The sequence below is a fragment of the Schistocerca cancellata genome, chromosome 4, assembly GCF_023864275.1.
Source record: "Schistocerca cancellata isolate TAMUIC-IGC-003103 chromosome 4, iqSchCanc2.1, whole genome shotgun sequence".
Taxonomy (NCBI): Eukaryota; Metazoa; Arthropoda; class Insecta; order Orthoptera; family Acrididae; genus Schistocerca; species Schistocerca cancellata.
In genome coordinates, this window is record NC_064629.1 from 2,819,967 (window position 1) to 2,845,907 (window position 25,941).

A 25,941-nucleotide genomic window follows, 5' to 3' on the forward strand; every position below is an offset into this window, starting at 1 on the left:
ATGACAACAAACAAGCTGTCTGTCCACATAATCGGCATCCTACAAACAGGGCAAGAAAAAAAATTTTATACCCTGCTGCTGGGCAGGCTGCCCAACAGGACATCCTTCATTCCAATGACTGCTTCACTGCCTGAGACATACAGATCATGCCCACAAACACCAGCTTTTTCTAAATGTGAAGGTGGGAACCCTCCCTGCAACATATTCTATGTTCTTAAGACCCTCCTGGCCTGCACCTCAGTTATTCACTTTTCTCATACATCCATACCTTCTTATTCCACCACTGCTCAGCCCCCATTCCATCATCACACCCAGTCTTCATTTTTCTCCTTTTCAGCCAGCACCAACACCGACAACAACCACACCGACAACAACCACACCGACAACAACCACACCGACAACAACCACACCGACAACAACAACAACCGGCCGCCAGCCCCTGTTACCGTCCTGTGCATCGTGCTATATACATCATGATCGGTCAGAGTGCCACCAGCGTTGGGCCATTTGTCGCACATGTAATAAAAAAGTACACATTGCTAAAGTTTGCCGCTCAGCCTCAAAAGAATTGAAGGAAGCGGGTACAGCGGACATGGACGTTGACATTCAGGAAGTTTCATTGGGTTAGTCTCTGGACGCATCGGCACACAAACTCTTTATCGAGGTGTCAGTTCAATCTCGCTGATTATAACTGCAAGTAGATACGGGGACGGCAGTTTCTTTGTTGAATGCACAGACTTTCTCCGACCTTGGGTCACCCCTGTTGGCGCCAGTTTACGGCATCCACGCGGTTATGGTAAACAGTTCATTCCCCTACTGGGTGAATTCACTACCGACTTACAATTCAGTTACTTTTATTTTGTCAGTGTTGCGAGCTCCGCTAACCTTTCTGGCTTGGATGCCCTTCAAGCTTTCGGTTTTTCTATCGCTGACACCATACAGTTGGTCTCCGAAGACGTTCCCTATCAATCATTGGAATCTTTGATCTCGGACTTTCCGGATATCTTTGAGGAGGGCCTGGGTTGTGTTTCAGACTTTGAAGCTCACTTAACATTGAAGGCGTAGGCTCACCTGCGTTTTCTAGGCGCGAGGCAGATCCCCTTGGCTCTCCGCACTCAGATAAAAGAAGATCTACACCGGCTGACTGCCTTGCGGTTGTTCTTCCCATTTCTTCTAGTGAGTGGGCTTCACCCCTAGTTATTGTCAGGAAACCCTCGAGAAAATTACGCCTTTGTGGCGATTTCAAGGCCACCATTTATTCCCAATTGGTGGTGGACACCTATCCTTTACCTTGTGCTGATGAATTGTTCTCCGCCGTTGCCAGAGGCCAATATTTTTCGAAAATCAATCTTTCAGGCTTATAATCAGATACAACTTTATGAGGACTCCAAACGGTTGGCGATCGTCAACACCCCGTTTGGCCTTTACCAATACCAGCAGTTGGCCTTCAGAATATCCAGTGCCCCAGCGATATTCCAACGTTAACTTCAGCAAGTCACATTGACAATCCCTCATTGTATTAATTACCTGGACGATGTAATTATCATAGGCTGCATCACGATGGAACACTTGCACAACCTTCCCACCCTCTTTCTCAAATTCCGGTCCGTGGGCTCGCGTTGCAACCTTTGTAAGTCAAACTTCTTCCAACCATCCATTGAGTATGTGGTCTACACCATCTCTTGGCACGGTGTCCAGCCGCTAGGAAGTTTTAGTCCAAGATATCATTGACCTTCGGGGGCCCGCTTCGCTGAAGGAGTTACAAGATTTTTAGGCAAAATTGCCTATTACCACTGGTTCATTCCCAGGGCTTCCACCATATCCCACCGTCTGTACTGCCTTCTGTGCAAGGGTGTTCATTTTGATCGGTAGACTGCAAGCGAGTGAGCGTTTACGTTGTTGAAGGGCCTCCTCACGTCAGCGTCATGTTTGGCTACTTTTGACCCCCATAAAACTTTGGTCCTGGCTACATATGCTACGCAGTATGGGGTGAGGGTGGTCCTGTCCCATCGCAATGCGGATGGTTCCGAGCAGCCACTGGCGTTTGCATCTAAAACACTTAGTCCCGTGCAGGCCCATTACTCCCAGGTGGAAAAAGATGTTTTGGCTACTGTCTATGCTGTTACCAAGTTCCAGCCTTTCTTGTATGGCACGAAGTTTCAGTGCATCACTGACCATAAGCCATTAATATCATTATTTGGCCCCGCCTCTCAGATTCTGGATGGGGCAGCCCAAGGACTACAGCACTGGGCCTTGTTCCTCTCTAAGTACCATTAGGACATTCATTTTCGCCCTACCGGACAGCATGCCATCGCAGACGCTCTTTCTCATCTTCCGGTGCGCCCGGATTCTAAGTTCGATCGAGAGGAGATTAGGTGTTTTTATTTGGTTGTGGTGTCCCGCCAAGCGGTTGATGGCTTCCCGATCACTAGTTCTAGAGTTGCCAGGGAAACGGCAGCTGACCCAGTTCTCCAGCAAGTAGTTCACCTCATTCAGCGGGGTTGGTCATCCCAACCTCCAGGCCGGGCCTCGGACCCTCTTTGTAATTATTTTGTTCTACGAAAGGGAGAATGCATCCCAGCAGAGCTCCTCCATTAGCACAAACCTAGGTCTGTGCTGCACCTCCTCCAGTCTGGTCCTCACCAGTCTTCGCAAACCGGAATACCTGGCTTTCCACTGGGTATGTTGGCCTGGGCACGTGGGATTGCTCGCAATCCACATTGGATACCAGGGATGGACCTGCGCCGAAAGGGCTGCCGGCTCTATACCTTGCAGGCAGGGGACTGGGAGGTACGTCGTCACAAAAAACAGCTAGGTCCACGTTTGGGCACCCACCCTCCAACCCCTTGGGCACTGGCTTCCCCATTGCGGCACGCGTGTTGGTTTCTCAGTGGACGCTACCGCCTCTCCCCCATGCGACTCTGCTCCACTGTGATGGTTCTCAGCCTTAGCAGCCTCCAGTAGCTCCAGCACCGGCATCACCATCATTCGAGATCCCCACTGAGAGCCGGCCCACGTCACTGGCCCGGTTTCTAAGGGCAATGGATCACCTGTGGTCGACCATTCCCCATCGTCGCCGCCACTGTGTCTTGCCCCTCCCGAGGTGGACCAGGATCCGGATTTCAACGGTTTGTGTCCGGTTCTGCCCTGGGCTCCGGTGGTGGGACGACAGGGGCCTCTTCGTGTGGGTCACTTCCAACCGTATTCGAAGGTTCCGGCTTGAGGGTTGGCAGATCCCCTCGACTCCAGCATTCCGATGGACGTGGAGGTCATCACTCCTGCACGACATTCCACCTTCCGACACAGTGGATCACAGTGGCTTCACCCCCCAAACAAGGAGTGCAGTAGCCACCAGAAAGATCGCGGGAGGCGCACATCAGCACAGCGTGTCACGGATGATAGTTGCCATAAGTAGAGTCCCGTCCACCAGAGGGCATGCAAGAATTTGTCAGCGACCTCTGCCAGCAGAACAACAACAACTCAGGCAGCACGGGACGTGCCCAGTCAGTTCACATCGGGCATGCCTAGGAGACAGTTCCCGGTCGACTCTATGTGAAGTGCGATGGAAAACGTGAACCATGTTACTACAATATTCATTGAAGGATGATGCTTTTAATATGAGCCACGACAATGAAATAAGGGGACTGATCTAAACATTAGTACTTATTGCAGTGTCCCAATTTGTAATGTTAGCTAACCTTTACAATTATTTACAATTAAATGTAAATTTGGTACTTAAAAATTTGTCTTCTTTCTTTTTTATCACATTTCCCTCACAATCTACCACAGTACACGTTTGAAACACAACTGCACATTTGTGACCAATCTCTTGTAGTTACAAAGGCACTGCCAATTTTCAGTATGAATTATATACTACGTAATTAATATCCAGTGTCAGGTTCAAGCAAAAAAATTCTGAACAACTGTTTCACTGATATACTTTAGCACACCACCAATGAAGAATTATTGTCAAAGAAAATGATGAAAAATGTATGGCACACAAGACAACATTAAAGTGATAACTTTAACATGTAATTAAGCTACTGAAGAAAGTGAAAATCTCACCTGCTGCTACCTCCTCTGCCTGCACCTTTTGTGGCTTCTGCAAAAAAATTAAAAAAACTGAATAATTTTACATCAATTCATTCAAGTGTGAAGCAAACACCTCGAAATGTGGCAGTGGTATGTCATCTCACTGCACATGCTCATCTAAGTGTTAATAAGTTGGTAAATTAAATATTGATAGCGATTAGGAATCATGTGCAGAGACAAGTAGATAGATATGGAATTTTACTAATGTGAGACTGATGAAAACAGCATATTGATACAAGTTTAGAATCACAAAATATTTGAATTTTAATTGCACTTAACGGTATGAATTCACTAGAGCTGCCAGCTGCCACATACAGCCACTGTCTCAGAGTAGGACAAAGGTGCCCACAAAATGCAAGTCGACAGGGTGGGAATGCCAACCATAGCTGCTGGATGTTTGAAGGCTGGTATATGGATACTGCCAGTAACCAAAATAGAAGTACAGCATAGTTTGCTGGATCAAACACCCCTCAGCTACGAGCTGGTGTAGTAGTCTAAAGGATCACGGAAAGGGAAATGAATAACAGACAATTATAAAATCACAGATCAGTTCTTTGATATCCTGAAGGGTGCAACGACACTGTGTGTGCAACTGTTTATAATGAATGTTGTTTGCCATCATAGAATTATGGTTAAAAACAATGGAGAGCACATCTCTGCATGTGACTTGAGTCACAACATGTCTCAGTCAATCGAGTGACTGTGACGTGGTACGGTAAAGATGAAGTGAAAGAATGATACATTGTTGGCAGTAATGATTACATTTCTAAGTGGGGAAGTAATGTTTCTTGAAGGGTGCCACGGAGCATAAAATCTCTAGTCATCCTTAGAAAGCTGTCATTTGGGTATGCATGTAGGTGGGGTTGAGACAGTAAATGGATAGCAAATGGATGTGACCGTCCAGTGACTGAGGGATGTAAACAGTACAAATGGTTAAGTCCAGGAGAGGAAGTAAAAGGCAGACAGGAATAGCTTAAAGCTGGGTTGTCAGGAAGACTATGAACATCATCCTTAATGAGCAGCACAACTCCACTGCATGTTGTGGAATCTGTCAATGGGTGATGGTGTGAGGTTGGGGGCATGTCAAAGCAGACTGGAAATAAATGAGAGAGTTCAAAGCAGGTCGTGAGCATGCAATTTTGTTTGCTGAAAGCAGAAAACAAGTAGAGGCTGTGATTCCAAGAGCAGCAATAAATCCTATTTGTTGGATCAAAGGCCACAAACATTCCACTGGAAGAGTGCAATGGTTGTTGTTGTTGTTGTTGTAGTCTTCAGTCCTGAGACTGGTTTGATGCAGCTCTCCATGCTACTCTATCCTGTGCAAGCTGCTTCATCTCTCAGTACCTGCTGCAACCTACATCCTTCTGAATCTGCTTAGTGTATTCATCTCTTGGTCTCCCTCTACAATTTTTACCCTCCACGATGCACTCCAATGCTAAATTTGTGATCCCTTGAGGCCTCAAACATGTCCTACCAACCGATCCCTTCTTCTAGTCAAGTTGTGCCACAAACTTCTCTTCTCCCCAATCCCATTCAATACCTCCTCATTAGTTATGTGATCTACCCACCTTATCTTCAGCATTTTTCTGTAGCACCACATTTCGAAAGCTTCTATTCTCTTCTTGTACAAACTGGTTATCGTCCATGTTTCACTTCCATACATGGCTACACTCCATACAAATACTTTCAGAAACGACTTCCTGACACTTAAATCTATACTAGATGTTAAAAAATTTCTGTTCTTCAGAAACGATTTCCTTGCCATTGCCGGTCTACATTTTATATCCTCTCTACTTCGACCATCATCAGTTATTTTACTCCCCAAATAGCAAAACTCCTTTACTACTTTGTGTCTCATTTCCTAATCTAATCCCCTCAGCATCACCCGATTTAATTTGACTACATTCCATTATCCTCGTTTTGCTTTTGTTGATCATCTTATATCCTCCTTTCAAAACACTGTCCATTCCGTTCAACTGCTCTTCCAAGTCCTTTGCTGTCTCTGACAGAATTACAATGTCATCGGCGAACCTCAAAGTTTTTACTTCTTCTCCATGAATTTTAATACCTACTCCAAATTTTTCTTTTGTTTCCTTTACTGCTTGCTCAATATACAGATTGAATGACATCGGGGAAAGGCTACAACCCTGTCTCAGTCCTTTCCCAACCACTGCTTCCCTTTCATGCCCCTCGACTCTTATAACTGCCATCTGGTTTCTGTACATATTGTAAATATCCTTTCGTTCCTTGTATTTTACACCTGCCACCTTCAGAATTTGAAAGAGAGTATTCCAGTTAATGTTGTCAAAAGCTTTCTCTAAGTCTACAAATGCTAGAAACGTAGGTTTGCCTTTTCTTAATCTTTCTGCTAAGATAAGTCGTAAGATTAGTATTGCCTCACGTGTTCCAACATTTCTACGGAATCCAAACTGATCATCCCCGAGGTCCGCTTCTACCAGTTTTTCCATTCGTCTGTAAAGAATTCGCGTTAGTATTTTGCAGCTGAGACTTATTAAACTGATAGTTTGGTAATTCACACATCTGTCAACACCTGCTTTCTTTGGTATTGGAATTATTATATTCTTCTTGAAGTCTGTGGGTATTTCGCCTGTCTCATACATCTTGCTCACCTGATGGTAGAGTTTTGTCATGACTGGCTCTCCCAAGGCCATCAGTAGCTCTAATGGAATGTTGTCTACTCCCGGGGACTTGTTTCGACTCAGGTCTTTCAGTGCTCTGTCAAACTCTTTACGCAGTATCTTATCTCCCATTTCGTCTTCATCTACATCCTCTTCCATTTCCATAATATTGTCCTCAAGTACATCGCTCTTGTATAAACCCTCTATATACTCCTTCCACCTTTCTGCCTTCCCTTCTTTGCTTAGAACTGGGTTTCCATCTGAGCTATTGATATTCATACAAGTGGTTCTCTTCTCTCCAAAGGTCTCTTTAATTTTCCTGTAGGCAGTATCTAGCTTACCCCTAGTGAGACAAGCCTCTACATCCTTACATTTGTCCTCTAGCCATCCCTGCTTAGCCATTTTGCACTTCCTGTCGATCTCATTTTTCAGACGTTTGTATTCCTTTTTGCCTGCTTCATTTACTGCATTTTTATATTTTCTCCTTTCATCAATTAAATTCAATATTTCATCTGTTACCCAAGGATTTCTATTAGCCCATGTCTTTTTACCTACTTGATCCTCTGCTGCCTTCACTACTTCATCCCTCAGAGCTACCCATTCTTCTTCTACTGTATTTCTTTCCCCCATTCCTGTCAATTGTTCTCTTATGCTCTCCCTGAAACACTCTACAACCTCTCGTTCTTTTAGTTTATCCAGGTCCCATCTCCTTAAATTCCCACCTTTTTGCAGTTTCTTCAGTTTCAATCTGCAGTTCATAACCAATAGATTGTGGTCAGAATCCACATCTGCCACTGGAAATGTCTTACAATTTAAAATCTGGTTCCTAAATCTCTGTCTTACCATTATATAATCTATCTGATACCTTCTAGTATCTCCAGGATTCTTCCAGATATACAACCATCTTTTATGATTCTTTAACCAAGTGTTAGCTACGATTAAGTTATGCTCTGTGCAAAATTCTACAAGGCGGCTTCCTCTTTCATTTGTTCCCTCCAATCCAAATTCACCTACTATGTTTCCTTCTCTCCCTTTCCCTACTGATGAATTCCAGTCACCCATGACTATTAAATTTTCGTCTCCCTTCCCTACCTGAATAATTTCTTTTATCTCGTCATACATTTCATCAATTTCTTCATCATCTGCAGAGCTAGTTGGCATATAAACTTGTACTACTGTAGTAGGCATGGACTTTGTGTCTATCTTGGCCATAATAATGCGTTCATTATGCTGTTTGCAGTAGCTTACCCACACTCTCATTTTTTTAATCGTTAATAAACCTACTCCTGTATTACCCCTATTTGATTTTGTATTTATAGCCCTGTATTCACCTAGCCAAAAGTCTTGTCCCTCCTGCCACTGAACTTCACTAATTCCCACTATATCTATGTCTAACCTATCCATTTCCCTTTATAAATTTTCTAACCTACCAGCCCGATTAAGGGATCTGACATTCCACGCTCCGATCCGTAGAATGCCAGTTTTCTTTCTCCTGATAACGACATCCTCTTGAGTAGTCCCCACCCGTAGATCCGTATGGGGGACTATTTTACCTCCAGAATATTTTACCCAATACGACGCCATCATCATTTAATCATACAGTAAAACTGCATGTCCTCGGGAAAAATTATGGCTGTAGTTTCCCCTTGCTTTCAGCCGTTGGCAGTACCAGCACAGCAAGGCCGTTTTGGTTAATGTTACAAGGCCAGATCAGTCAATGATTAGGAAAGGGGAAAAGAGAAATAATAGAGGGGTGTCACCTCAGTGGCTATCGAGTGGCAGCTCACTGCTGCAGGGCAAAGAGACTGGAGAATCTGCCTCCATGAGATCTACAGAAGTGTCAGCATTACCATTCTGTCCGTCCTTGGAATCCAGAGCAGAAAAATGGCTGGAGGTGCATACCGGCAACAAGGAGGTCAGCCAGCCATGGGTATCAGGTGCCGACACCATCAAGGAGGATCTCCGAGCTGATAAAGAAGCAGATCATTTGCCTTTCTTTGATTTATTGGAGCATTTCTGGTTGGCAAGGGAAGACTCGTCTACATCCACATCTGCATCTACATCTACATACATTCTCTGCAAGCCACCCGACAGTGTGTGGCGGGGGGCACCTTGAGTACCTCTATTGGTTCTCCCTTCTATTCCAGTCTTGTATTGTTCGTGGGCAGGAGGTTTGTCGGTATGCCTCTGTGTGGGCTCTAATCTCTCTGATTTTATCCTCATGGTGTCATCGCAAGATATACGTAGGAGGGAGCAATATACTGCTTGACTCCTCGGTGAAGGTATGTTCTCGAAACTTCAACAAAAGCAAATACCGAGATACTGAGCGTCTCTCCTGCATGGTCTTCCACTGGTGTTCATCTATCATGTCCGTAATGCTTTCACATTTACTGAATGATCCTGTAATGAAGCGTGCTGCTCTCCGTTGGATCTTTTCTATCTCATCTATTAACCCTATCTGGTATGGATCCCACACTGCTGGGCAGTATTCAAGCAGTGGGTGAACAAGTGTACTGTAAGCTACTTCCTTTGTTTCTGAATTGCATTTCCTTAGGATTTTTCCAATGAATCTGTCTGGCATCTGCTTTACCGACGATCATCTTTATATGATCATTCCATTCTAAATCACTCCTAATGCATACTCCCAGATAATTTATGGAATTAACTACTTCCATTTGCTGACCTGCTATATTGTAGCTAAATGATAAGGGATCTATCTTTCTATGTATTCGCAGCACATTACATTTGTCTACATTGAGATTCAATTGCCATTCCTTGCACCATGCATCAATTTGCTGCAGATCCTCCTGCATTTCAGTACAATTTTCCATTGTTAAAACCTCTCGATATACCACAGTATCATCCGCAAAAAGCCTCAGTGAATCTGGTGTCATCGACAAGGTCATTTATGTATATTGTGAATAGCAACGGTCCTACAACACTCCCCTGCGGCACACCTGAAATCACTCTTACTTCGGAAGACTTCTCTCCATTGAAAATGACATGCTGCATTCTGTTACCTAGGAACTCTTCAATCCAACCACGCAATTGGTCTGATAGTCCATATGCTCTTACATTTTTTCATTAAACGACTGTGGGGAACTGTATCTAACACCTTGCGGAAGTCAAGAAACATGCCATCTACCTGGGAACCCGTGTCTATGGCCCTCTGAGTCTCGTGGATGAATAACACGAGCTGGGTTTCACACGATTGTCTTTTTTGAAACCCATGCTGATTCCTACAGAGTAGTTTCTTGACTCCAGAAAAGTCATTATACATTAACATAATACGTGTTCCAAAATTGTACAACTGATTGACGTTTGAGATTTAGGTCTATAGTTCTGCACATCTGTTTGACCTCCCTTCTTGAAAATGGGGATGACCTGTGCCCTTTTCCAATCCTTTGGAATGCTAAGTTCTTCTAGAGACCTACGGTACACCGCTGCAAGTAGGGGAGCAAGTTCCTTTGTGTAAAATCGAACTGGTATTCCATCAGGCCCAGTGGCCTTTCCTCTTTTGAGCTATTTTAATTGTTTCTCTATCCCTCTGTCATCTATTTCGATATCCACCATTTTGTCATCTGTGCGACAATGTAGATAAGGAACTACAGTGCAGTCTTCCTCTGTGAAACAGCTTTGGAAAAAGACATTTAGTATTTCGGCCTTTAGTCTGTCATCCTCTGTTTCAGTACCATTTTGGTCAGATTGTCTGGACATTTTGTTTTGATCCACCTACCGCTTTGACATAAGACCAAAATTTCTTACGATTTTCTGCCAAGTCAGTACATAGAACTTTACTTTCAAATTCATTGAACAATGCCCTCCTCACATTAGATTTTGATTCGCATAATTTTTGTTTGTCTGCAAGGCATTGGCTATGTTTATGTTTGCTGTGAAGTTCCCTTTGCTTCCGCAGCACTTTTCTAACATGGTTGTTGTACCATGGTGGCTCTTTTCCCCCATCTCTTACGATTTTGCTTGGCACATACTCATCTAACATATATTGTACGATGGTTTTGAACTTTGTCCACTGATCCTCAACGCTATCTGTACTTAAAACTTTTGAGTTGAGTCATCAGGTACTCTGAAATCTGCATTTTGTCACTTTTGCTAAACAGAAAAATCTTCTTACCTTTTTTAATATTTCTATTTACAGCTGAAATCATTGATGCAGTAACCGCTTTATGATCGCTGATTCCCTGTTCTGCGTTAAATGTTTCAAATAGTTTGTGTCTGTTTGTCACCAGAAGGTCTAATATGTTATTGCCACGAGTCGATTCTCTGTTTAAATGCTCAAGGTAGTTTTCAGATAAAGCACTTAAAAAAATTTCACTGGATTCTTTGGCCCTGCCACCCATTATGAATATTTGAGTCTCCCAGTCTGTATCTGGCAAATTAAAATCTCCACCCAGGTGGGGAAATCTACTCGAAATATTTTCTAAATTATCCTTCAGGTGCTCAGCCACAACAGCTGCTGAGCCAGGGGGCCCACAGAGACATCCAATTACCATATCTGAGACTGCTTTAACCATGAACTTCACCCAAATTATTTCACATTTCGAATCTCTGTCAATTTCCTTCGATACTATTGCACTTCTTATTGCTATAAACACACCTCCCCCTTCACTGTCCAGCTTGTCTCTGTGGTATACATTCCAATCTGAGCTTAGAATTTCATGACTGTTTACATCTGGTTTCAGCCAACATTCTGTCCCTACTACTATTTGAGCATTGTGACTGTTTATTAATGGAGCAGTTCTGGGACCTTTCTATAGATGCTCCTGCAGTTTACTATTAGCACATTAATGTAGTTATTTCCTGTTGCATTTTGCCTACTCCTACCCTGCCACATCTCAGGAGTCATCTTGTCGGGCCTAGGGAAAGAATTCTCTAACCTAAAAAACCCACATGTGCACTCCACACGTACTCCACTACCCATGTAGCCACTTTCGGCGTGTAGTGCATGCCTGACCTATTCAGGGGGACCCTACATTTCTCCACCCGGTAGCAGAGGTCGAGAAATTTGCATCCCCAGATGTCCGCAGAATCGTCTGAGCCTCTGGTTTAAGCCTTCTACTCGGCTCGAAACCAGAGGACCGCGATTAGTTCTGGGAACGATACTACAAATAGTTAGCTTAGATTCCACCCTGCGAGCAAGGCTTTCCACCTTCACCAACTCCGCCAACCACCTGTACAAACTGAGGATGACCTCTGAACCCAGATGGCAGAAGTCATTGGTGCCGACATGAGCAACTATTTGTAGTCGGGTGCACCCAGTGCTCTCTATCGCCGCCGGCATGGCCTTCTCCACATCTCAGATGAGACCCCTCTGGCAAGCAGACAGAGTAAACACTGGCCTTCTTCCCCGATATTTCCGCTATTTCCCTAAGGGGCTCCATCACCCGCCTAACGTTGGAGCTCCCAATAACTAATAAACCCCTCCTCCCCAGACTCCAATTTCACAACATTTTTGCTAAAGCTAGAGGAGGTTCTTGGTTCACTTTATAGGAAATACAAAAAGTTAGTTATATGTGGTGACTTCAATATAAATTGTGTAATTGACTGTGCAAGGAAAAGGATGCTGGTAGACCTCCTTAATTCATATAATCTTATGCAAACCGTATTCTTTCCAACGAGAGTGCAAGGGAACAGAAGAACAACCATAGACAATATTTTTGTTCATTCGTCATTACGAGAAGGGCATTCCTTTAGCAAAATGGTGAATGGCCTTTCAGATCATGATGCACAAATTTTAAGTCTAAAAGATTTTTGTGCTGCAACACATGTTAAATAAGGTTACCAACTTTTTAGGAAAGCTGATCCAGTTGCTGTAGAGACTTTTGTAAACCTTATCAAGGAACAAGAGTGGCAAGATGTTTATAGTGCTGATACAGTAGACGATAAATATAATGCTTTCCTCAAGACTTTTCTCGTGCTCTTTGAAAGTTGCTTTCCGTTAGAATGTTCAAGACAGGGTACTAGCACAAACAGGCAGCCTGGGTGGCTGACTAAAGGTATAAGAATATCTTGTAGAACAAAGTGGCAATTATATCAAAATGTTAGAAATAGTCACAATCTAAATGCAATAGCCCATTACAAACAGTATTGTAAGGTACTTAAAAAAGTTATTAGGAAGGCAAAAAGTATGTGGTATGCAGATAGAATAGCTAAGTCTCAGGATAAAATTAAAACCACATGGTCAGTCGTAAAGGAAGTGGCTGGTCTGCAGAGACAGGTCGATGATATAGAATCAGTGCGTAGTGGGAATGTCTGTGTTACTGATATGTCGCATATATGTACAGTATTTAATCATCACTTTCTGAATATAGCAGGTGAACTAAATAGAAACCTAGTCCCAACAGGGAATCATATAGCACTCGTAGAAAAAAGTGTTCCGAGACTGTTACCTGAAATGATCCTCCATGATACTGACAAGAGGGAGATTGAGTTAATAATTAAATCACTAAAGACCAAGAACTCTCATGGATATGACGGGAAGTATTGTTCCATGTATGTTAGCCCAGTACTTAGCCATATCTGTAACTTTTCCTTTAGGAGTGGTCAGTTTCCTGACCGATTAAAGTACTCGGTAGTGAAGCCACTTTACAAAAAGAGAGACAGGGATAATGTTGATAATTATAGACCTATTTCTATGCCATCAGTGTTTGCTAAAGTTATCGAGAGGGTTATATATACAAGGTTACTGCAGCATTTAAATTCACGTAATTTGCTGTCAAATGTACAGTTTGGTTTTAGAAATGGCTTAACAACTGAAAATGCTATAGTCTCTTTTCTCTGTGAGGTTTTGGATGGATTAAATAAAAGGTTGCGAACGTTAGGCGTTTTCTTTGATTTAACGAAGGCTTTTGACTGTGTTGACCACAAAATATTACTGCAGAAGTTGGAACATTATGGAGTAAGGGGAGTAGCTTACAATTGGTTCACCTCTTACTTTAAGAACAGAAAGCAGAAAGGTAATTCTCCGCAACATTGAGAGTGGTAATGATGTTCAGTCCCAATGGGGCACTGTTAAATGGAGCGTTCCCTAAGGATCGGTGCTGCGGCCACTGCTGTTTCTTATTTATATAAATGATATGCCTTCTAGTATTACAGGTGATTCAAAAATATTTCTGTTTGCTGATGACACCAGCTTGGTAGTGAAGGATCTTGTGTGTTATATTGAAACATTATCAAATAATGTAGTTCATGAAATAAGTTCGTGGCTTGTGGAAAATAATTTGATGCTAAATCACAGTAAGACTCAGTTTTTACAGTTTCTAACTCACAATTCAACAAGATCTGATATTTTAATCAGACAGAATGGGCATGTTATAAGTGAGACGGAACAGTTCAAGTTCTTAGGTGCACGGATAGATAGTAAGCTGTTGTGGAAAGCCCATGTTCAGGATCTTGTTCAGAAACTAAATGCCGCTTTATTTACCATTAGAACAGTATCTGAAATAAGTGACATTTCAACACGAAAAGTAGTCTACTTCGCATATTTTCATACGCTTATGTCATATGGTATTATTTTTGGGGTAATTCTTCTGATTCAAAAAGGGTATTTTTGGCTCAAAAACGGGCTGTTCGAGTTGTGTATGGTGTAAGTTTGAAAACCTCTTGTCGACCCCTATTCAATAGTCTGCAAATTTTGACATTGCCCTCACAGTATATATTTTCTTTAATGTCGTTTGTTGTTAGCAATATTAGCTCATTCCCAAGAGTTAGCAGCTTTCACTCAGAAATCAAATCTGCATGTGGCATGCACTTCTGTGACTCTTGTGCAGAAAGGACTGCAGTATTCTGCTGCATCCATTTTCAATAAGCTACCACAAGAACTCAAAAATCTTAGCAGTAGCCCAAACTCTTTTAAGTCTAAACTGAAGAGTTTCCTCATGGCTCACTCCTTCTATTCTGTCGAGGAGCTCCTGGAAGAGCTAAAAAATTAAGCAAATTCCAGTGTTACATTCTTGATTTTCTTTATTTAAACTAACGACGAGTCACCTGAATATGTTTCTTATATTTCATTTTATCTGTTTCTACAATCTACAACTGAATATGTTTCTTATATTTCATTTTATCTGTTTCTACAATCGTGTTGTAATTTCATGTATTGACTCGTTCCATGACCATGGAGACTTCTCCTTAATGTGGTCCCACAGAACAATAAATAAATAAATAAATAAATAAATAAATCCCTCCAGTCACCCACAACCTCCATGAGTCCCAGGAGCATTCCCCTTGTGACTCAGTACTGTGCAACAACTGAATCTTATTCTCCACCAGGACCTCTCGTCATGACTTGAGATGAGCTATGTCCTACCCACTCTCCTTCCCACCCCTCAAACAGTGGCATTCTTCCTCCCACCAAACCATCCCTAGGCAACCCCTGCTCCCAACTCATTGTCTAATGGTCCATATACCTGTAATATAACTGGATGCAAGACCTGTGCTGTACATACTCCTACCACCACCTACTACAGTCCTGTCAGAAGCATCACATAAACAACCGAAGGCAAGGCTAATTGTGGACCACGTCATGTGATATACAAGCTAAGCTGCAATAAATGTGCCATGCTCTACTTGGGCACGACAACTGAAAAGCTTTCTGCAGGAATAGTCACTGTCCAACTATGCCGAAAAAACAACTGGATCACTTAGTTGTCGAGCATGCTGCCCAACACTATGTCCTTCATCACAGCATTTGCCATATGCTTCCTACCAACTCTAGGAACTGCAATCAGATCAGAAGCCAGAGGCCGATTCACTGAGGGCGCTGACAGTGAGTCCCCCAAACCCATAGTAACAGCTATGAACAACAAGGACAACAACAGCAACCACAAGCAGATGCAGCAAATGATGACAATAGTAACAAAAACTATGGAAGGATATGACACTAGACAAGTCCACAGAGTAAACCGGATCGAGGGCCAATACGTGGTAAGACTCCTGACCTGACAATAATGTGTAACGTATACAATGTAAGTGCTCAGTCAGAACTCAACTGACACAGAGCCCCTGCACTGCCAGCTTTAGAGGGTCCCTATGAGTACCGAGTACCGATAGACTGGTGCAGCAGGTGTGGCTAGCACACAGTTCTGTCGTGCCAACGGCAGCACTCACTAGTTACAGGGGTGCCATGTAGTAGCTACCATCCATGTCCTTGCCTTCTGGCAGGCTATCCAAATTGTCAAATCAGACACCACATGCCCCCTCCCAAAATGGGCACACAGGGATCGAAAGGGCCCCGGTCGATGCCTTGTGAGGTGCACAGGTTATATGCTGTCAGAGGATGCCACCAGCTGGGAGGAAGAACGTGGGAAATTGGGCACTGCACTGGGGAACGGTAGTATGATGATGACTGAGGCACAGACTGAAGCAACGGTGATGTTCCGACCTCCGTACCTGGGAGTACGGCAGCTGCTGTCCTCGAGTGGAAATAGCACGTGTGAAGAGGAGGGAAGTGTGAGGGCAGGGACACCAACTCAGTGTAATCCTCTGCTGAAGGTGTAGGGTGGAGGAGAGGCTGGAGTCGGTCAATGCACTGACACACCAAACCTCTTGGGGTATTGACCATTTTAAGGGGCCTCCCGTGAGCTACCACCACCACAGCTGGCATCCAGGAGGGATTTGTCCCATAGGAACATGCCGTAACAGCTGAACTAGGAGCGTGTCATCCAATGTGTAAGGTCTGGGGTTCTTTGGTTTGGGGTGCCAGGAGATGGAGGAGAGTACACAGCTGGCGATCGTTAAGGAGTTCTGCTAGGCTGTGGTCGCGCATAGGGGTGGATCTGCTGGTGCTCAGGAACATTGTGAGAGATGCTATTTTCCTAGATGCAACCACTGCCTTCAACATTTGCTGCTGAAGTGTGCATGCCATCTGCTCTGCTTTGCCATTGGAGAAAGTGTGAAATGGAGGGTTACACAGGTGTTTGATGCAATTAGTGGTACAGAACTTTTCCCATGCTGTAGAAGTCAATTGGGGTCCATTGTCAGTGACAATGGTGCAGAGAATCTGTTGAAGGGTACTGGGCATGGCCGCAGTGGTGGTGGATGACACCGTGCTGGCCATGTAGGGGTAGTCAGAATCGAGCTGAGGAAGGGGCCAGCAAAATCTAAACGAATGCCATCCTACAGGTTACAGAGTCGGCCAGAGGTAAAAGACTGGAGTAGAGCAGCCAGATGGTTAGCAGAGGCAGAACAGCAGTGCACCGCAACCTCCACATCCTCTGTCAGACCTGGCCAACAGACATGTCACTTGGCACAGGCTTTCATCCGGGACATACCTCAGTGTCCATGATGGAGGAGTTCCCAGACGTAAGTGTGTAAGGTAGTTGGGATGACAACACGAGGGGTACCGAGCCTCTCCAGGAGCATATCAGAGATGATGGGAAAACAGAGAGGTGAGCCCAGGCCCAGAGCTTGTAAGCAGCAGACTTGGAAAAATAAGTTGGCTACCTATGAAGGACATAATGTATGACATGCTGCAAGATAGGATTGCGGTGTGTGTGTGTGTGTGTGTGTGTGTGTGTGTGTGTGTGTGTGTGTGTGTGGGCGCGCGCGCGCACCACCACGTAAGTAATGGTTATGGGAAACACTCCCAAGGTATGTTGTCATTCCATATCAATGTGAAAACATGAGGGCACCAGTTGGTCAAACACTGGGTCTCGTCCTGAGGGCAAACAGAGAAGGGCATCTGCATTTGTGTGTTGTTCAGTATACTTCTAGCTGATGGTGTAGTTGTAGGAGCTAAGGAAAAGAGCCCAGCACTGAAGCCTCGGGGCCATCTACTCGGTAAGCCAAGAGCATGGCCCAAATAGTGCTACGAGCAGTTTATGGTCTGTAACGAGTGCAAATTGGGACCCAAAGAGATAAAAATGGAATTTCTTCATAGCAAAGATGATTGCCAACATCTGTTTCTAAGGTACGGGAATAATTACGTTATGCAGGCATCAGTGTTTCGGATACATAAGGGATGGATTGCTCTGTACCGTCGTCATTATGGTGTGCCTGCACTGCACCAATTCCATAGTGAGAAATGTCCACAGCCAAAACAAGGGGGCATGACAGAGAGAAGACTGTAATGGAGGGTGCCCAACTTAACATATGCTTGAGCTGTGTTAAGGCCTGCTCACAGGATGCTGACAGTGAAACAGAATGCCTTTTCTTCCACAACTGGTTGGGAGGATGAATAATGTATGCTGCTTGCAGAAGGAACTTTGAGTATTAATTCACTTTCCCAAAAAAAGCCTGCAACTGTTGGCAGTTTTGTGGACACAGGACAGAATCAGTAGCAGAAACATTAGAATCAGCATGCTGAATCCTGTCCTTGCTGAGAAAGTGTTCCTGGAAAAACTGGCATTTGTGTAAACATCAGTTGACCCCTGCATCATGCAATGTAGAAAAGAGGTTATGAAGGTGGTCTTGGTGCATAGCACCCATAACAAAATAAGTTATCCAGGTAACTGAAACAAGCTGGGATTGACACAGTAAACTGTACCAGGTATCTCTGAAAGATCACTTGAGCAGAAGAGATACCAATAGGCAAACTCTTGTATTCGTATAAGCCAAAAGGCATACAGATGACAATGTATTGTGATTCCTCATCAAGTAGAATCTGTAAACAAGGATCAGCAAGGTCTATTTTAGAAAAAAAATTACTTTCAACAAGCTTTGAGAGGAGGTCCACTTGACATAGTATGGGGTTGGTTTCCATCAGATCTTGGGCATTGTTTATCAAAGTAAAATCTTCACACAGCCAGAGGAAACCATTTGGCTTCTGGACTACAACCAGAGGAGTGGCCAAAGCACTAGAATTGACCAATTCTAGGATCCCATCATCTTTAAGGTGACGGAGTTCCAGGTTGACGGCCATCCATTAGGAGACTGGAAGACGATGTGCACGACAGGACCGAGCAACTACGTCTGGATGTAAAGAAATCTGTGGCACACCCCAAGCCAGGCTCAAACAGGTGTGAAAGCACAAAGGTCACGAAGTTCCTGGAAGGGTTAGTCGGTTGGTTTAAAAGTGGGAAAGGGACGGAACTGCTCGGTCATTGGTCCCTCGTTCCTGTTAAAACAATCCCACAAGGGAAAGAATAAAAGAAATGAGATGTACAGCACAATACCGCAAGGAAGGAAAAATCAGAAGAACCACAGAAAGACCTTCGGCCTAAGAGCACCAGGGTGGAGGACACAGAGGGACAAAGGACATGTGATGAAACTTAGAACAATAAAACCCCCCTCACTATTAAAACTTAAAGCTAAATCAGCTTATGAGGCATTGTCTGCTAAAATTAGCTACAACCAGTCTGGTAAACAAAGATTACGATGCAAGCAGCCAAAGCAGGATAGCTCAACAGCGTATGTTCCACTATTAACTGGGCGCCGCACCGACACTGAGGTGGGTCTGTGTGGCACAGGATATAGCTGTGGATCACCCGATGATGGCCAATGAGGAGACACAGAGAACCACGGAGTCCCTGCAAGAGGACCGCGTGGAGGACTTCCCCACGTTTGTAGTCTACTTAGTGGCACACAGTTTGTCGTGTGTACTGAGGTTATGTCATTTCGTCTCTGAAAGCCGAACAACCTCGTGGTGTAATACTGAACACAAGTCAGTTTCACAGATGCCCTTCTCCAGAAGCAGTTTCCACATAGCCTGTTAGGCCAGCCCGTTTGGCCAGCCTGTCGACAAGTTTGTCACCTCGGATTCAGTCATGTCCCGGGGTCCGGACATACACCGCTGAATGACCGGACTGTTCCAGGGCATACGTGGACTCCTGGATGGTTGCTACCAAAGGATGGCAAGGCTAGCACTGGTTGATAGCTTGTGGGCTGTTCAGGGAGTCAGTATGAAGAGGAAATGACTCACTGTGATCAGAGCGGATGTGCTCAAGAGCACGAGATATGGCCATCAGCTTTGCAGTGAAAACACTGCAGCCATCTGGCAATGAGTGCTGTTCAATATGTTCTCTGTGAACACAGGCGAAGGCAACATGACTGTCACCATTAAGCTGTCTCTGTAAACCACTTCATAGCCCCAGGACATGTCAACAATCAAAAGGAAGTTACAGCAGAGAGCCATAAGGTTAAATGAGTCCTTAGGGCCATGCAGAAGGTTCAGATGAAGTTTTGGCCTAGGTTTACATCGTGGAAATGTACATGAATGGACCGCGAGTAGAGGTAGTGAGAGGAAGGACTCCAATTCAGAGAGAAGTGATTGGACATGAACAGCAATCTCAAGCCCCAACCTGGGCTGCTGATGTGGGAGATGAATCTCTGTGGTTGGGAAAAGGAGACGGTAATTCCGATGCTCAGGAGAGCTACAAGTATGTTAAATGTAAATGGCGAGCAGTTGTGCATGTCTGATCTAAAATGGAGGGAGTCCAGTCTCCACCAGTACACTGGTCACTGGACTCCTCGTAAAAGCTACTGTCGCTAGTCTAATTCTGCAGCGCTGCACCGGGTCAAGTAAACACAATGCTAAGGGTGCCGCCAAAGTGTAAACCACACTCCCATAGTCAAGGCGGGATTGAACAAGGGCTCTATACAGCTGCAGCAGCATAGAGCGATCTGCACCTCAGTTGATGTTGCTCAGGCAGTGGAGAGCATTGAGATGCTGCCAGCATTTCCACTTGAGTTGATGACGAAGAGGAAGCCAAGTCAACTGGGTGTCGAAAACCAGTCCTAAGAATCGATATGCCTCCACTACTGTGAGTGGATCATCATTTAGGAAAAGTTCTGGTTCCGGATGAATGGTACGATGCCAACAGACGTGCAGGACATACGACTTCATGGCTCAAAACTACAAGCTTTGGTCTAGAACCCATGACTGCGCCTTTTGGATGGCTCCCTGTAGATGCTACTCAGCAGCACCAGTACTGGAGGAGCAGTACAAAATGCAGATGTGGTCTGCATGCAGAGAAGGTGAGACTGATGGACCTAAAGCTGTTGCTAGACTGTTAATGGCCACTAAAAATAGAGACACACTCAATACAAAGACCTGTTCCTGGACAATGCGGGGGAGGGGGGGGGGGGGGGAATCTATTGAAGGCATAAATGCATGGAGTGACAGGAAGTTTTGGATAAAAATCTGGAGTGGGCCCTGGAGACCCCACTTGCATAAACTGGCAAAGATATGATGTCGCCAGGTCATGTCGTATGCTTCTCGTAAATAAAAAAAAAAGACAGCAATCAGGTGTTGCCATCTGGAAAAGGCTGTTCAGATGGCAGACTAGCGACACAAGATTATCAGTGGTAGAGTGACCCTGGTGATAACTGCCCTGGAATGGAGCCAGTAGGCCCCGTGACTCCAGGAGCCAACAAGTGCCGACTTACCACACATTCAAACAGCATACAAAAAACATTGGTGAGGCTGATAGCTATCCACGTCTAAAGGGTTTTTATCCAATATGAGCACCGGAACGATGGTCCTCTCCCGCCATTGTGATGGAAAGATGCCATTGCACCAGATCTGGTTGAAAATGACTGGGAAATGTCCCTTGCAGTCCAACGAGAGAGGTGTAATTGTCTGACTGTGGATCCAATCTGGCCCAGCAGCCGAGTCAGGGCAATGTGCAAGGGCACAGAGAAGCTTCCACTCTGTAAATGGAGCATTATAGGGTTCACTGTGATGTTCAGTGAATGACAGGACATTCCCCTTTATCTATCGTCTGAGGGTGCAAAAGGCTGGGGGGTAGTTCTCTGTCGCAGAGGCTCGGGCATAGTGCACAGAAAGGTGCTCGGCAATGACATTTGCGTCAGTAGATAACACGCCACTGATGTTAATGCCAGGGACCCCGAGGCCCCCCCCCCACCCCCCCCCCCCGCTCCCCCTCCAGCAAGGGAGCAGGTGTAGTCTTATGGCTCTGGGAGCAAACAGGAATTGGCAGAACTAATGGGGCTAGAACTGTTCTCATAGCAGTGGCGTAAGGGAATGTCATATGCACAGAATGCAGGCATTCAAATTTCGTCTTAGCCTCAGTGTAGGTCAATTGGTCCAGTGCCTTATATTCCACAATTTCCCTTTCTTTCTGTAAAATTCAGCAGTCTGGCGAGCTAGGAGCACGGTGCTCTCTTCAGCTGACACAAATGGAAGGTGGGGCACACGGAGTGTAGGGATGTGAAGGATGTCCACAATCTCGACAGGTGATGTGGGAAGTACAGTGGGAAGACATGCTCGAACTTCCTGCACTTAGAGCACCGCATTGGGGTAGGTATATGGCTCGACATCATAGTGGCAGACCATCACCTCGACCTTCTCAGGTAATGTGTCACCCTCGAAGGTCGAGGTGAAGGCACCGGTGGCAACCCGATTATCCCTCAGACCCCGATGGACGCGCCACGTGAAACTGACACTTCACTTCTCTAAATTGGTGCACAGCCCGACATCAGACTGTGAAAGAAAGTCCCTGAGCAATGTAATACCCTGCACCATATTTAAGCTCTTATGGGGCCCAATGGTTATAGAAACGTCCCCAGCTTGTCACAGGTGAGTAATGCTTGTGACTGGGAAGTTGATGCTGGTTTTATCGAGCCTGACCCAGATCGCATTTTGGACGATCCCTCCACCTCTCTAAAATTGTTCTCTAAATTCTCTACAAAAAACAAGCTTTGTCAACATGAAGGATTCCCCATCAGATCTCGTACATATGAGGTACCAGTTTGAATTAGGTTCACTACCATCCTTAGCCTGGCATTCCTCCCATGGTGTGGCCAGGGAGGGGAACAATTTTGGGTCACACTTCCTTGCATTAAATTGGGTCCTGGAGTGCTTAGAGACTGCTGGTGTTTCATCAACAGGAAGTGATGACGTGGCACACTTCACGGCACGTCATCTGCCCTGACACCACCCATTCCGACCAGGGCCCTCCCCACGGGCTCCACCCAGCTGCAGGATGGCCATTGTTGGGAGTCCCGATAATGCCCCAGGGAGAGGTGCATCTACTTCTTGGTATACGTGGGGGGTTAACAGCACAGGTGTCAGCAGAGCAATCCCTGTGTAGTCAGGAGGCTACAACCAACAGGGTACAAGGCGGCCCCACCACAATGGACTGGCTACCTTGCTAGATATGAGGTGCAAAGAAGTCCACCGTCGTCGTCAGTACAGAAACCGACACTGCATAGTGGATGGAGGAAATCACACACAGGAAGGTATCATTACCCAAAAGATGTAGTGTGAGCAGAACTGCAAAGCTGTGATGATAAGGAATGATGAAAGCACCCGTGCACGATGAACACGATGCACCAGATAAGGCGTCCTTCTCCAATTGGCTTACTCTTTGGGAAAATTTGAAAAAAATGGAGGTCATGTCAGAGAAAATCTGAACTTCATTTGCAATGGAGAATCCAAACAGCAACAAAGTATCCAGGCCAAAAATGTTGCCATCGGAATGACTATTGACAACATGCGGTGTCAGCGGCCATGTAACCACCTTACAAGGTGTACGTAACATCCGGGAACACTTTCAATTATTTATTGCAGAAGAACTAAACATTGCACAGTTGTCATACATATTGCATTTTGAAGAGAAACTATGATATTTTTTTTTAAATTTTTTTACAGACATTTGATACGCAAACCACGAGTGACTGAGCAGATGTCAATACAATAATCTAATTCTTGCCATAGCCATCCCAGCATGGTATTATTGACTCTGGCAGTCACTTCCGTATTTTCTCAGGAAGCCCTGCTACATGTGAGAGAGACAGCACATACACTTTAATGCATGTATTTGTGCATGTGCACGCATGCATGTGCGCACGCTACTTCATAAGATGGCCTTCTGGCCAGAAGCAAATGGCTTTTGTAGTTTTTTATTGTGCATTACTGTGACCCAACATCACAACTGTATGGTGACCAGCAATTTATACTTTTCATAATATAGTCATTACCCAGTCCTGGATTTCCACTGTCTGAAATTTTTTTCTATCTGTTTTTGTTGCCCTTTGTAGTTTGCTGACCATTGCTTGTATGACTATCTTCTAATCAATGAGACCTGTTTCAATGTTGGTACTATACAAAGTGTTGTTATTACAAGACACTATCACTGTAATAATATTGAACAAAAAATAATTTTCAATGATATTACTGTATCCGTACAACTCAAACCATTGTAACAAAGCTTACAACATTTTGGCAACAATTTATTATTGACCAACTTCATAAACATGTCTTCTGTCTCTTTGAGATCTCTGGCTCTTTGGTGAAATGAAATGTTAGTACTATATGACAGTTTCTCTCCTTTCCCATTACAATAGGTTCCTTCCCGTCAGCATCTATCAAACGACAGTTTTAGGAATATTGAACTGGTATACAACATTTACAACTGTGCAGTGGCTTAGTGTGAGGGGAGACTGAGACTTAGTCTCCCCTGTATTCCTGCTTAAAAAGATGCAATAGTAATTCATAGCAAAAATATAAATAATTTTCTACTAAGAGCTCTAAATGTGCAAAGACATCAGTTTCGTAGCCCGCGCCACACCCCAAGTATTGGTGTATTTGCCTGCTTGAAACTCGGCTGCTCCCAGTCTCTACCTCCCTTCCCTTACCTGGCTGTGTGCGCCTGCGCGCTGTAGTGGCATTCTTGGCTCCCCTCCATTTCCCCACTTCCCCTCTTCCACGATGGCCAGTGCGCTGCACTTGCTAGCAGGTATTGAGACTAGTCTCTGGCGCTTCTATGCTGGCTTTTAACATGGAAGTGAACAGTCGCGCGGTTTGTGTACATAGTCATTCTTGTGTGATTTTAGTGCATATTTTCGTTGTGTCACCAACATAAGTGAGCCAGCAACTGAACACCTTACAGAACTTTTTATTAAGAATGCCTTTTTCTACATTAATGTATGAAATAAAGTGTGAATTGAAGGACAAACGACCTCCTCCTATACTCAGTGTAGTTTTAAGTGAAGCCAAACAAAAACGTACTTTGCAGACAGCCTGGTATGAAAAGTATACTTGGCTGACTGCGAATGCAGTTAATAACAGATTATGTTGTTAAATATGTCTTCTGCTCGGTGGTGAAAAGGAATGGTGCAGTGAGGGCATTTGTACAAAAAAGAACTTTGACAGGAGAGCACAAAAGCATCAGATATCAAAACGTCACCTGCAGAACAAAGAATCATTTCAGTTATTGGGCAAAAGTAGAATAGAGCACGCCCTTTCTGAAGCTGCTCATCTGCCGGCAATGAAATAAAATGAACTACTTGCATCCAACAGGAGAGTATTGGCTCGTCTTATTCAGACAATTTTATTTATTTGTAAACAAGAACTAGGCTTCTGCAGCCATGGAGAAGACGAATCCTTTAGCAACTATGGTAACTATCTGGATTGTTGGATTTACTAGCTTAAGGAGAGCAGTTAACCCGAGACCATCTATCATCATCTACATCCTTTAAAGGAACTTCTTCAGATATACAGAATGATGTAATAGAAATGATAACTTTGGCAGTTAATGAGAAAACAAAATCTGAAATCCAGAACTGTAATTTCATTTTGATTCAGGGTGATGAAATATTAGACACATCATGCAAGAATCAGATGATTTTAATATTCAGGTACCGTATTGCAGACAAAATTGAGGAAAGTTTCGTTGGATTTTACAATGTTTCTGGAGATAAAACTGCTGAAGGTGTGTCAAACATTACTCATGCAGTATTGAAAGAATGGAATGTGGAAGGAAAAGTGGTTAGTCAAACAGATGATGGCGCTTCAGTAATGGAGGGCAGAGAAAGAGGACTACAACAATTGGTAAGTAGTTCTGACTCCATGCACTGTTTATTCATTGTTACACACACCACCTGAATTTGGTACTGTTACATGCCTCCAAAATCAAATGACAAGTACGCATGTTTGTAAGTGATAGCACTACATTCCACACGTTTTTCAGCAAATCATCAAAATGAATTGTATTGCTAACTGAGAAAGGATTTAAACTGCCATACGCGAGCAACACTCACTGAAACTTTCATTCCAGGGCAGTTTCAACAATATCTAGTCATTTCTCAGAGTTATATGGTACTTTTAATTATATAATTGATGATACAGACTCTCAATGGGACCCAGAATCTTTGAGCTGTGCTGCTGGAAAGAAATGACGAATATATGATCCTACGCTTGTCTACTTGCTTTGCTTCTACTGAGGGTGCTTTGTTTATGTCGATCATCTCTTTAATGTTCATCAGTCAAAATCTGTCAGTATAATTGCTTGCC

The 25,941-nt window shown here is 44.2% G+C and overlaps 1 protein-coding gene across 1 annotated transcript in view; it reads left to right on the forward strand.

Moving 5' to 3' along the window:
- LOC126183244 (aspartate, glycine, lysine and serine-rich protein-like) overlaps positions 1 to 16,244 on the forward strand; it is a gene marked incomplete at its 5' end in the record, with an annotated part of 93,808 nt that extends 77,564 nt beyond the window's left edge. Inside the window, 2 exons of the mRNA XM_049925039.1 lie at positions 338 to 441; positions 15,909 to 16,244. Of these exons, the coding sequence (XP_049780996.1) occupies positions 338 to 441; positions 15,909 to 16,244 (440 nt within the window). The remainder of the gene's footprint in view (positions 1 to 337; positions 442 to 15,908) is intronic.
- Positions 16,245 to 25,941: the final 9,697 nt, after the last annotated feature.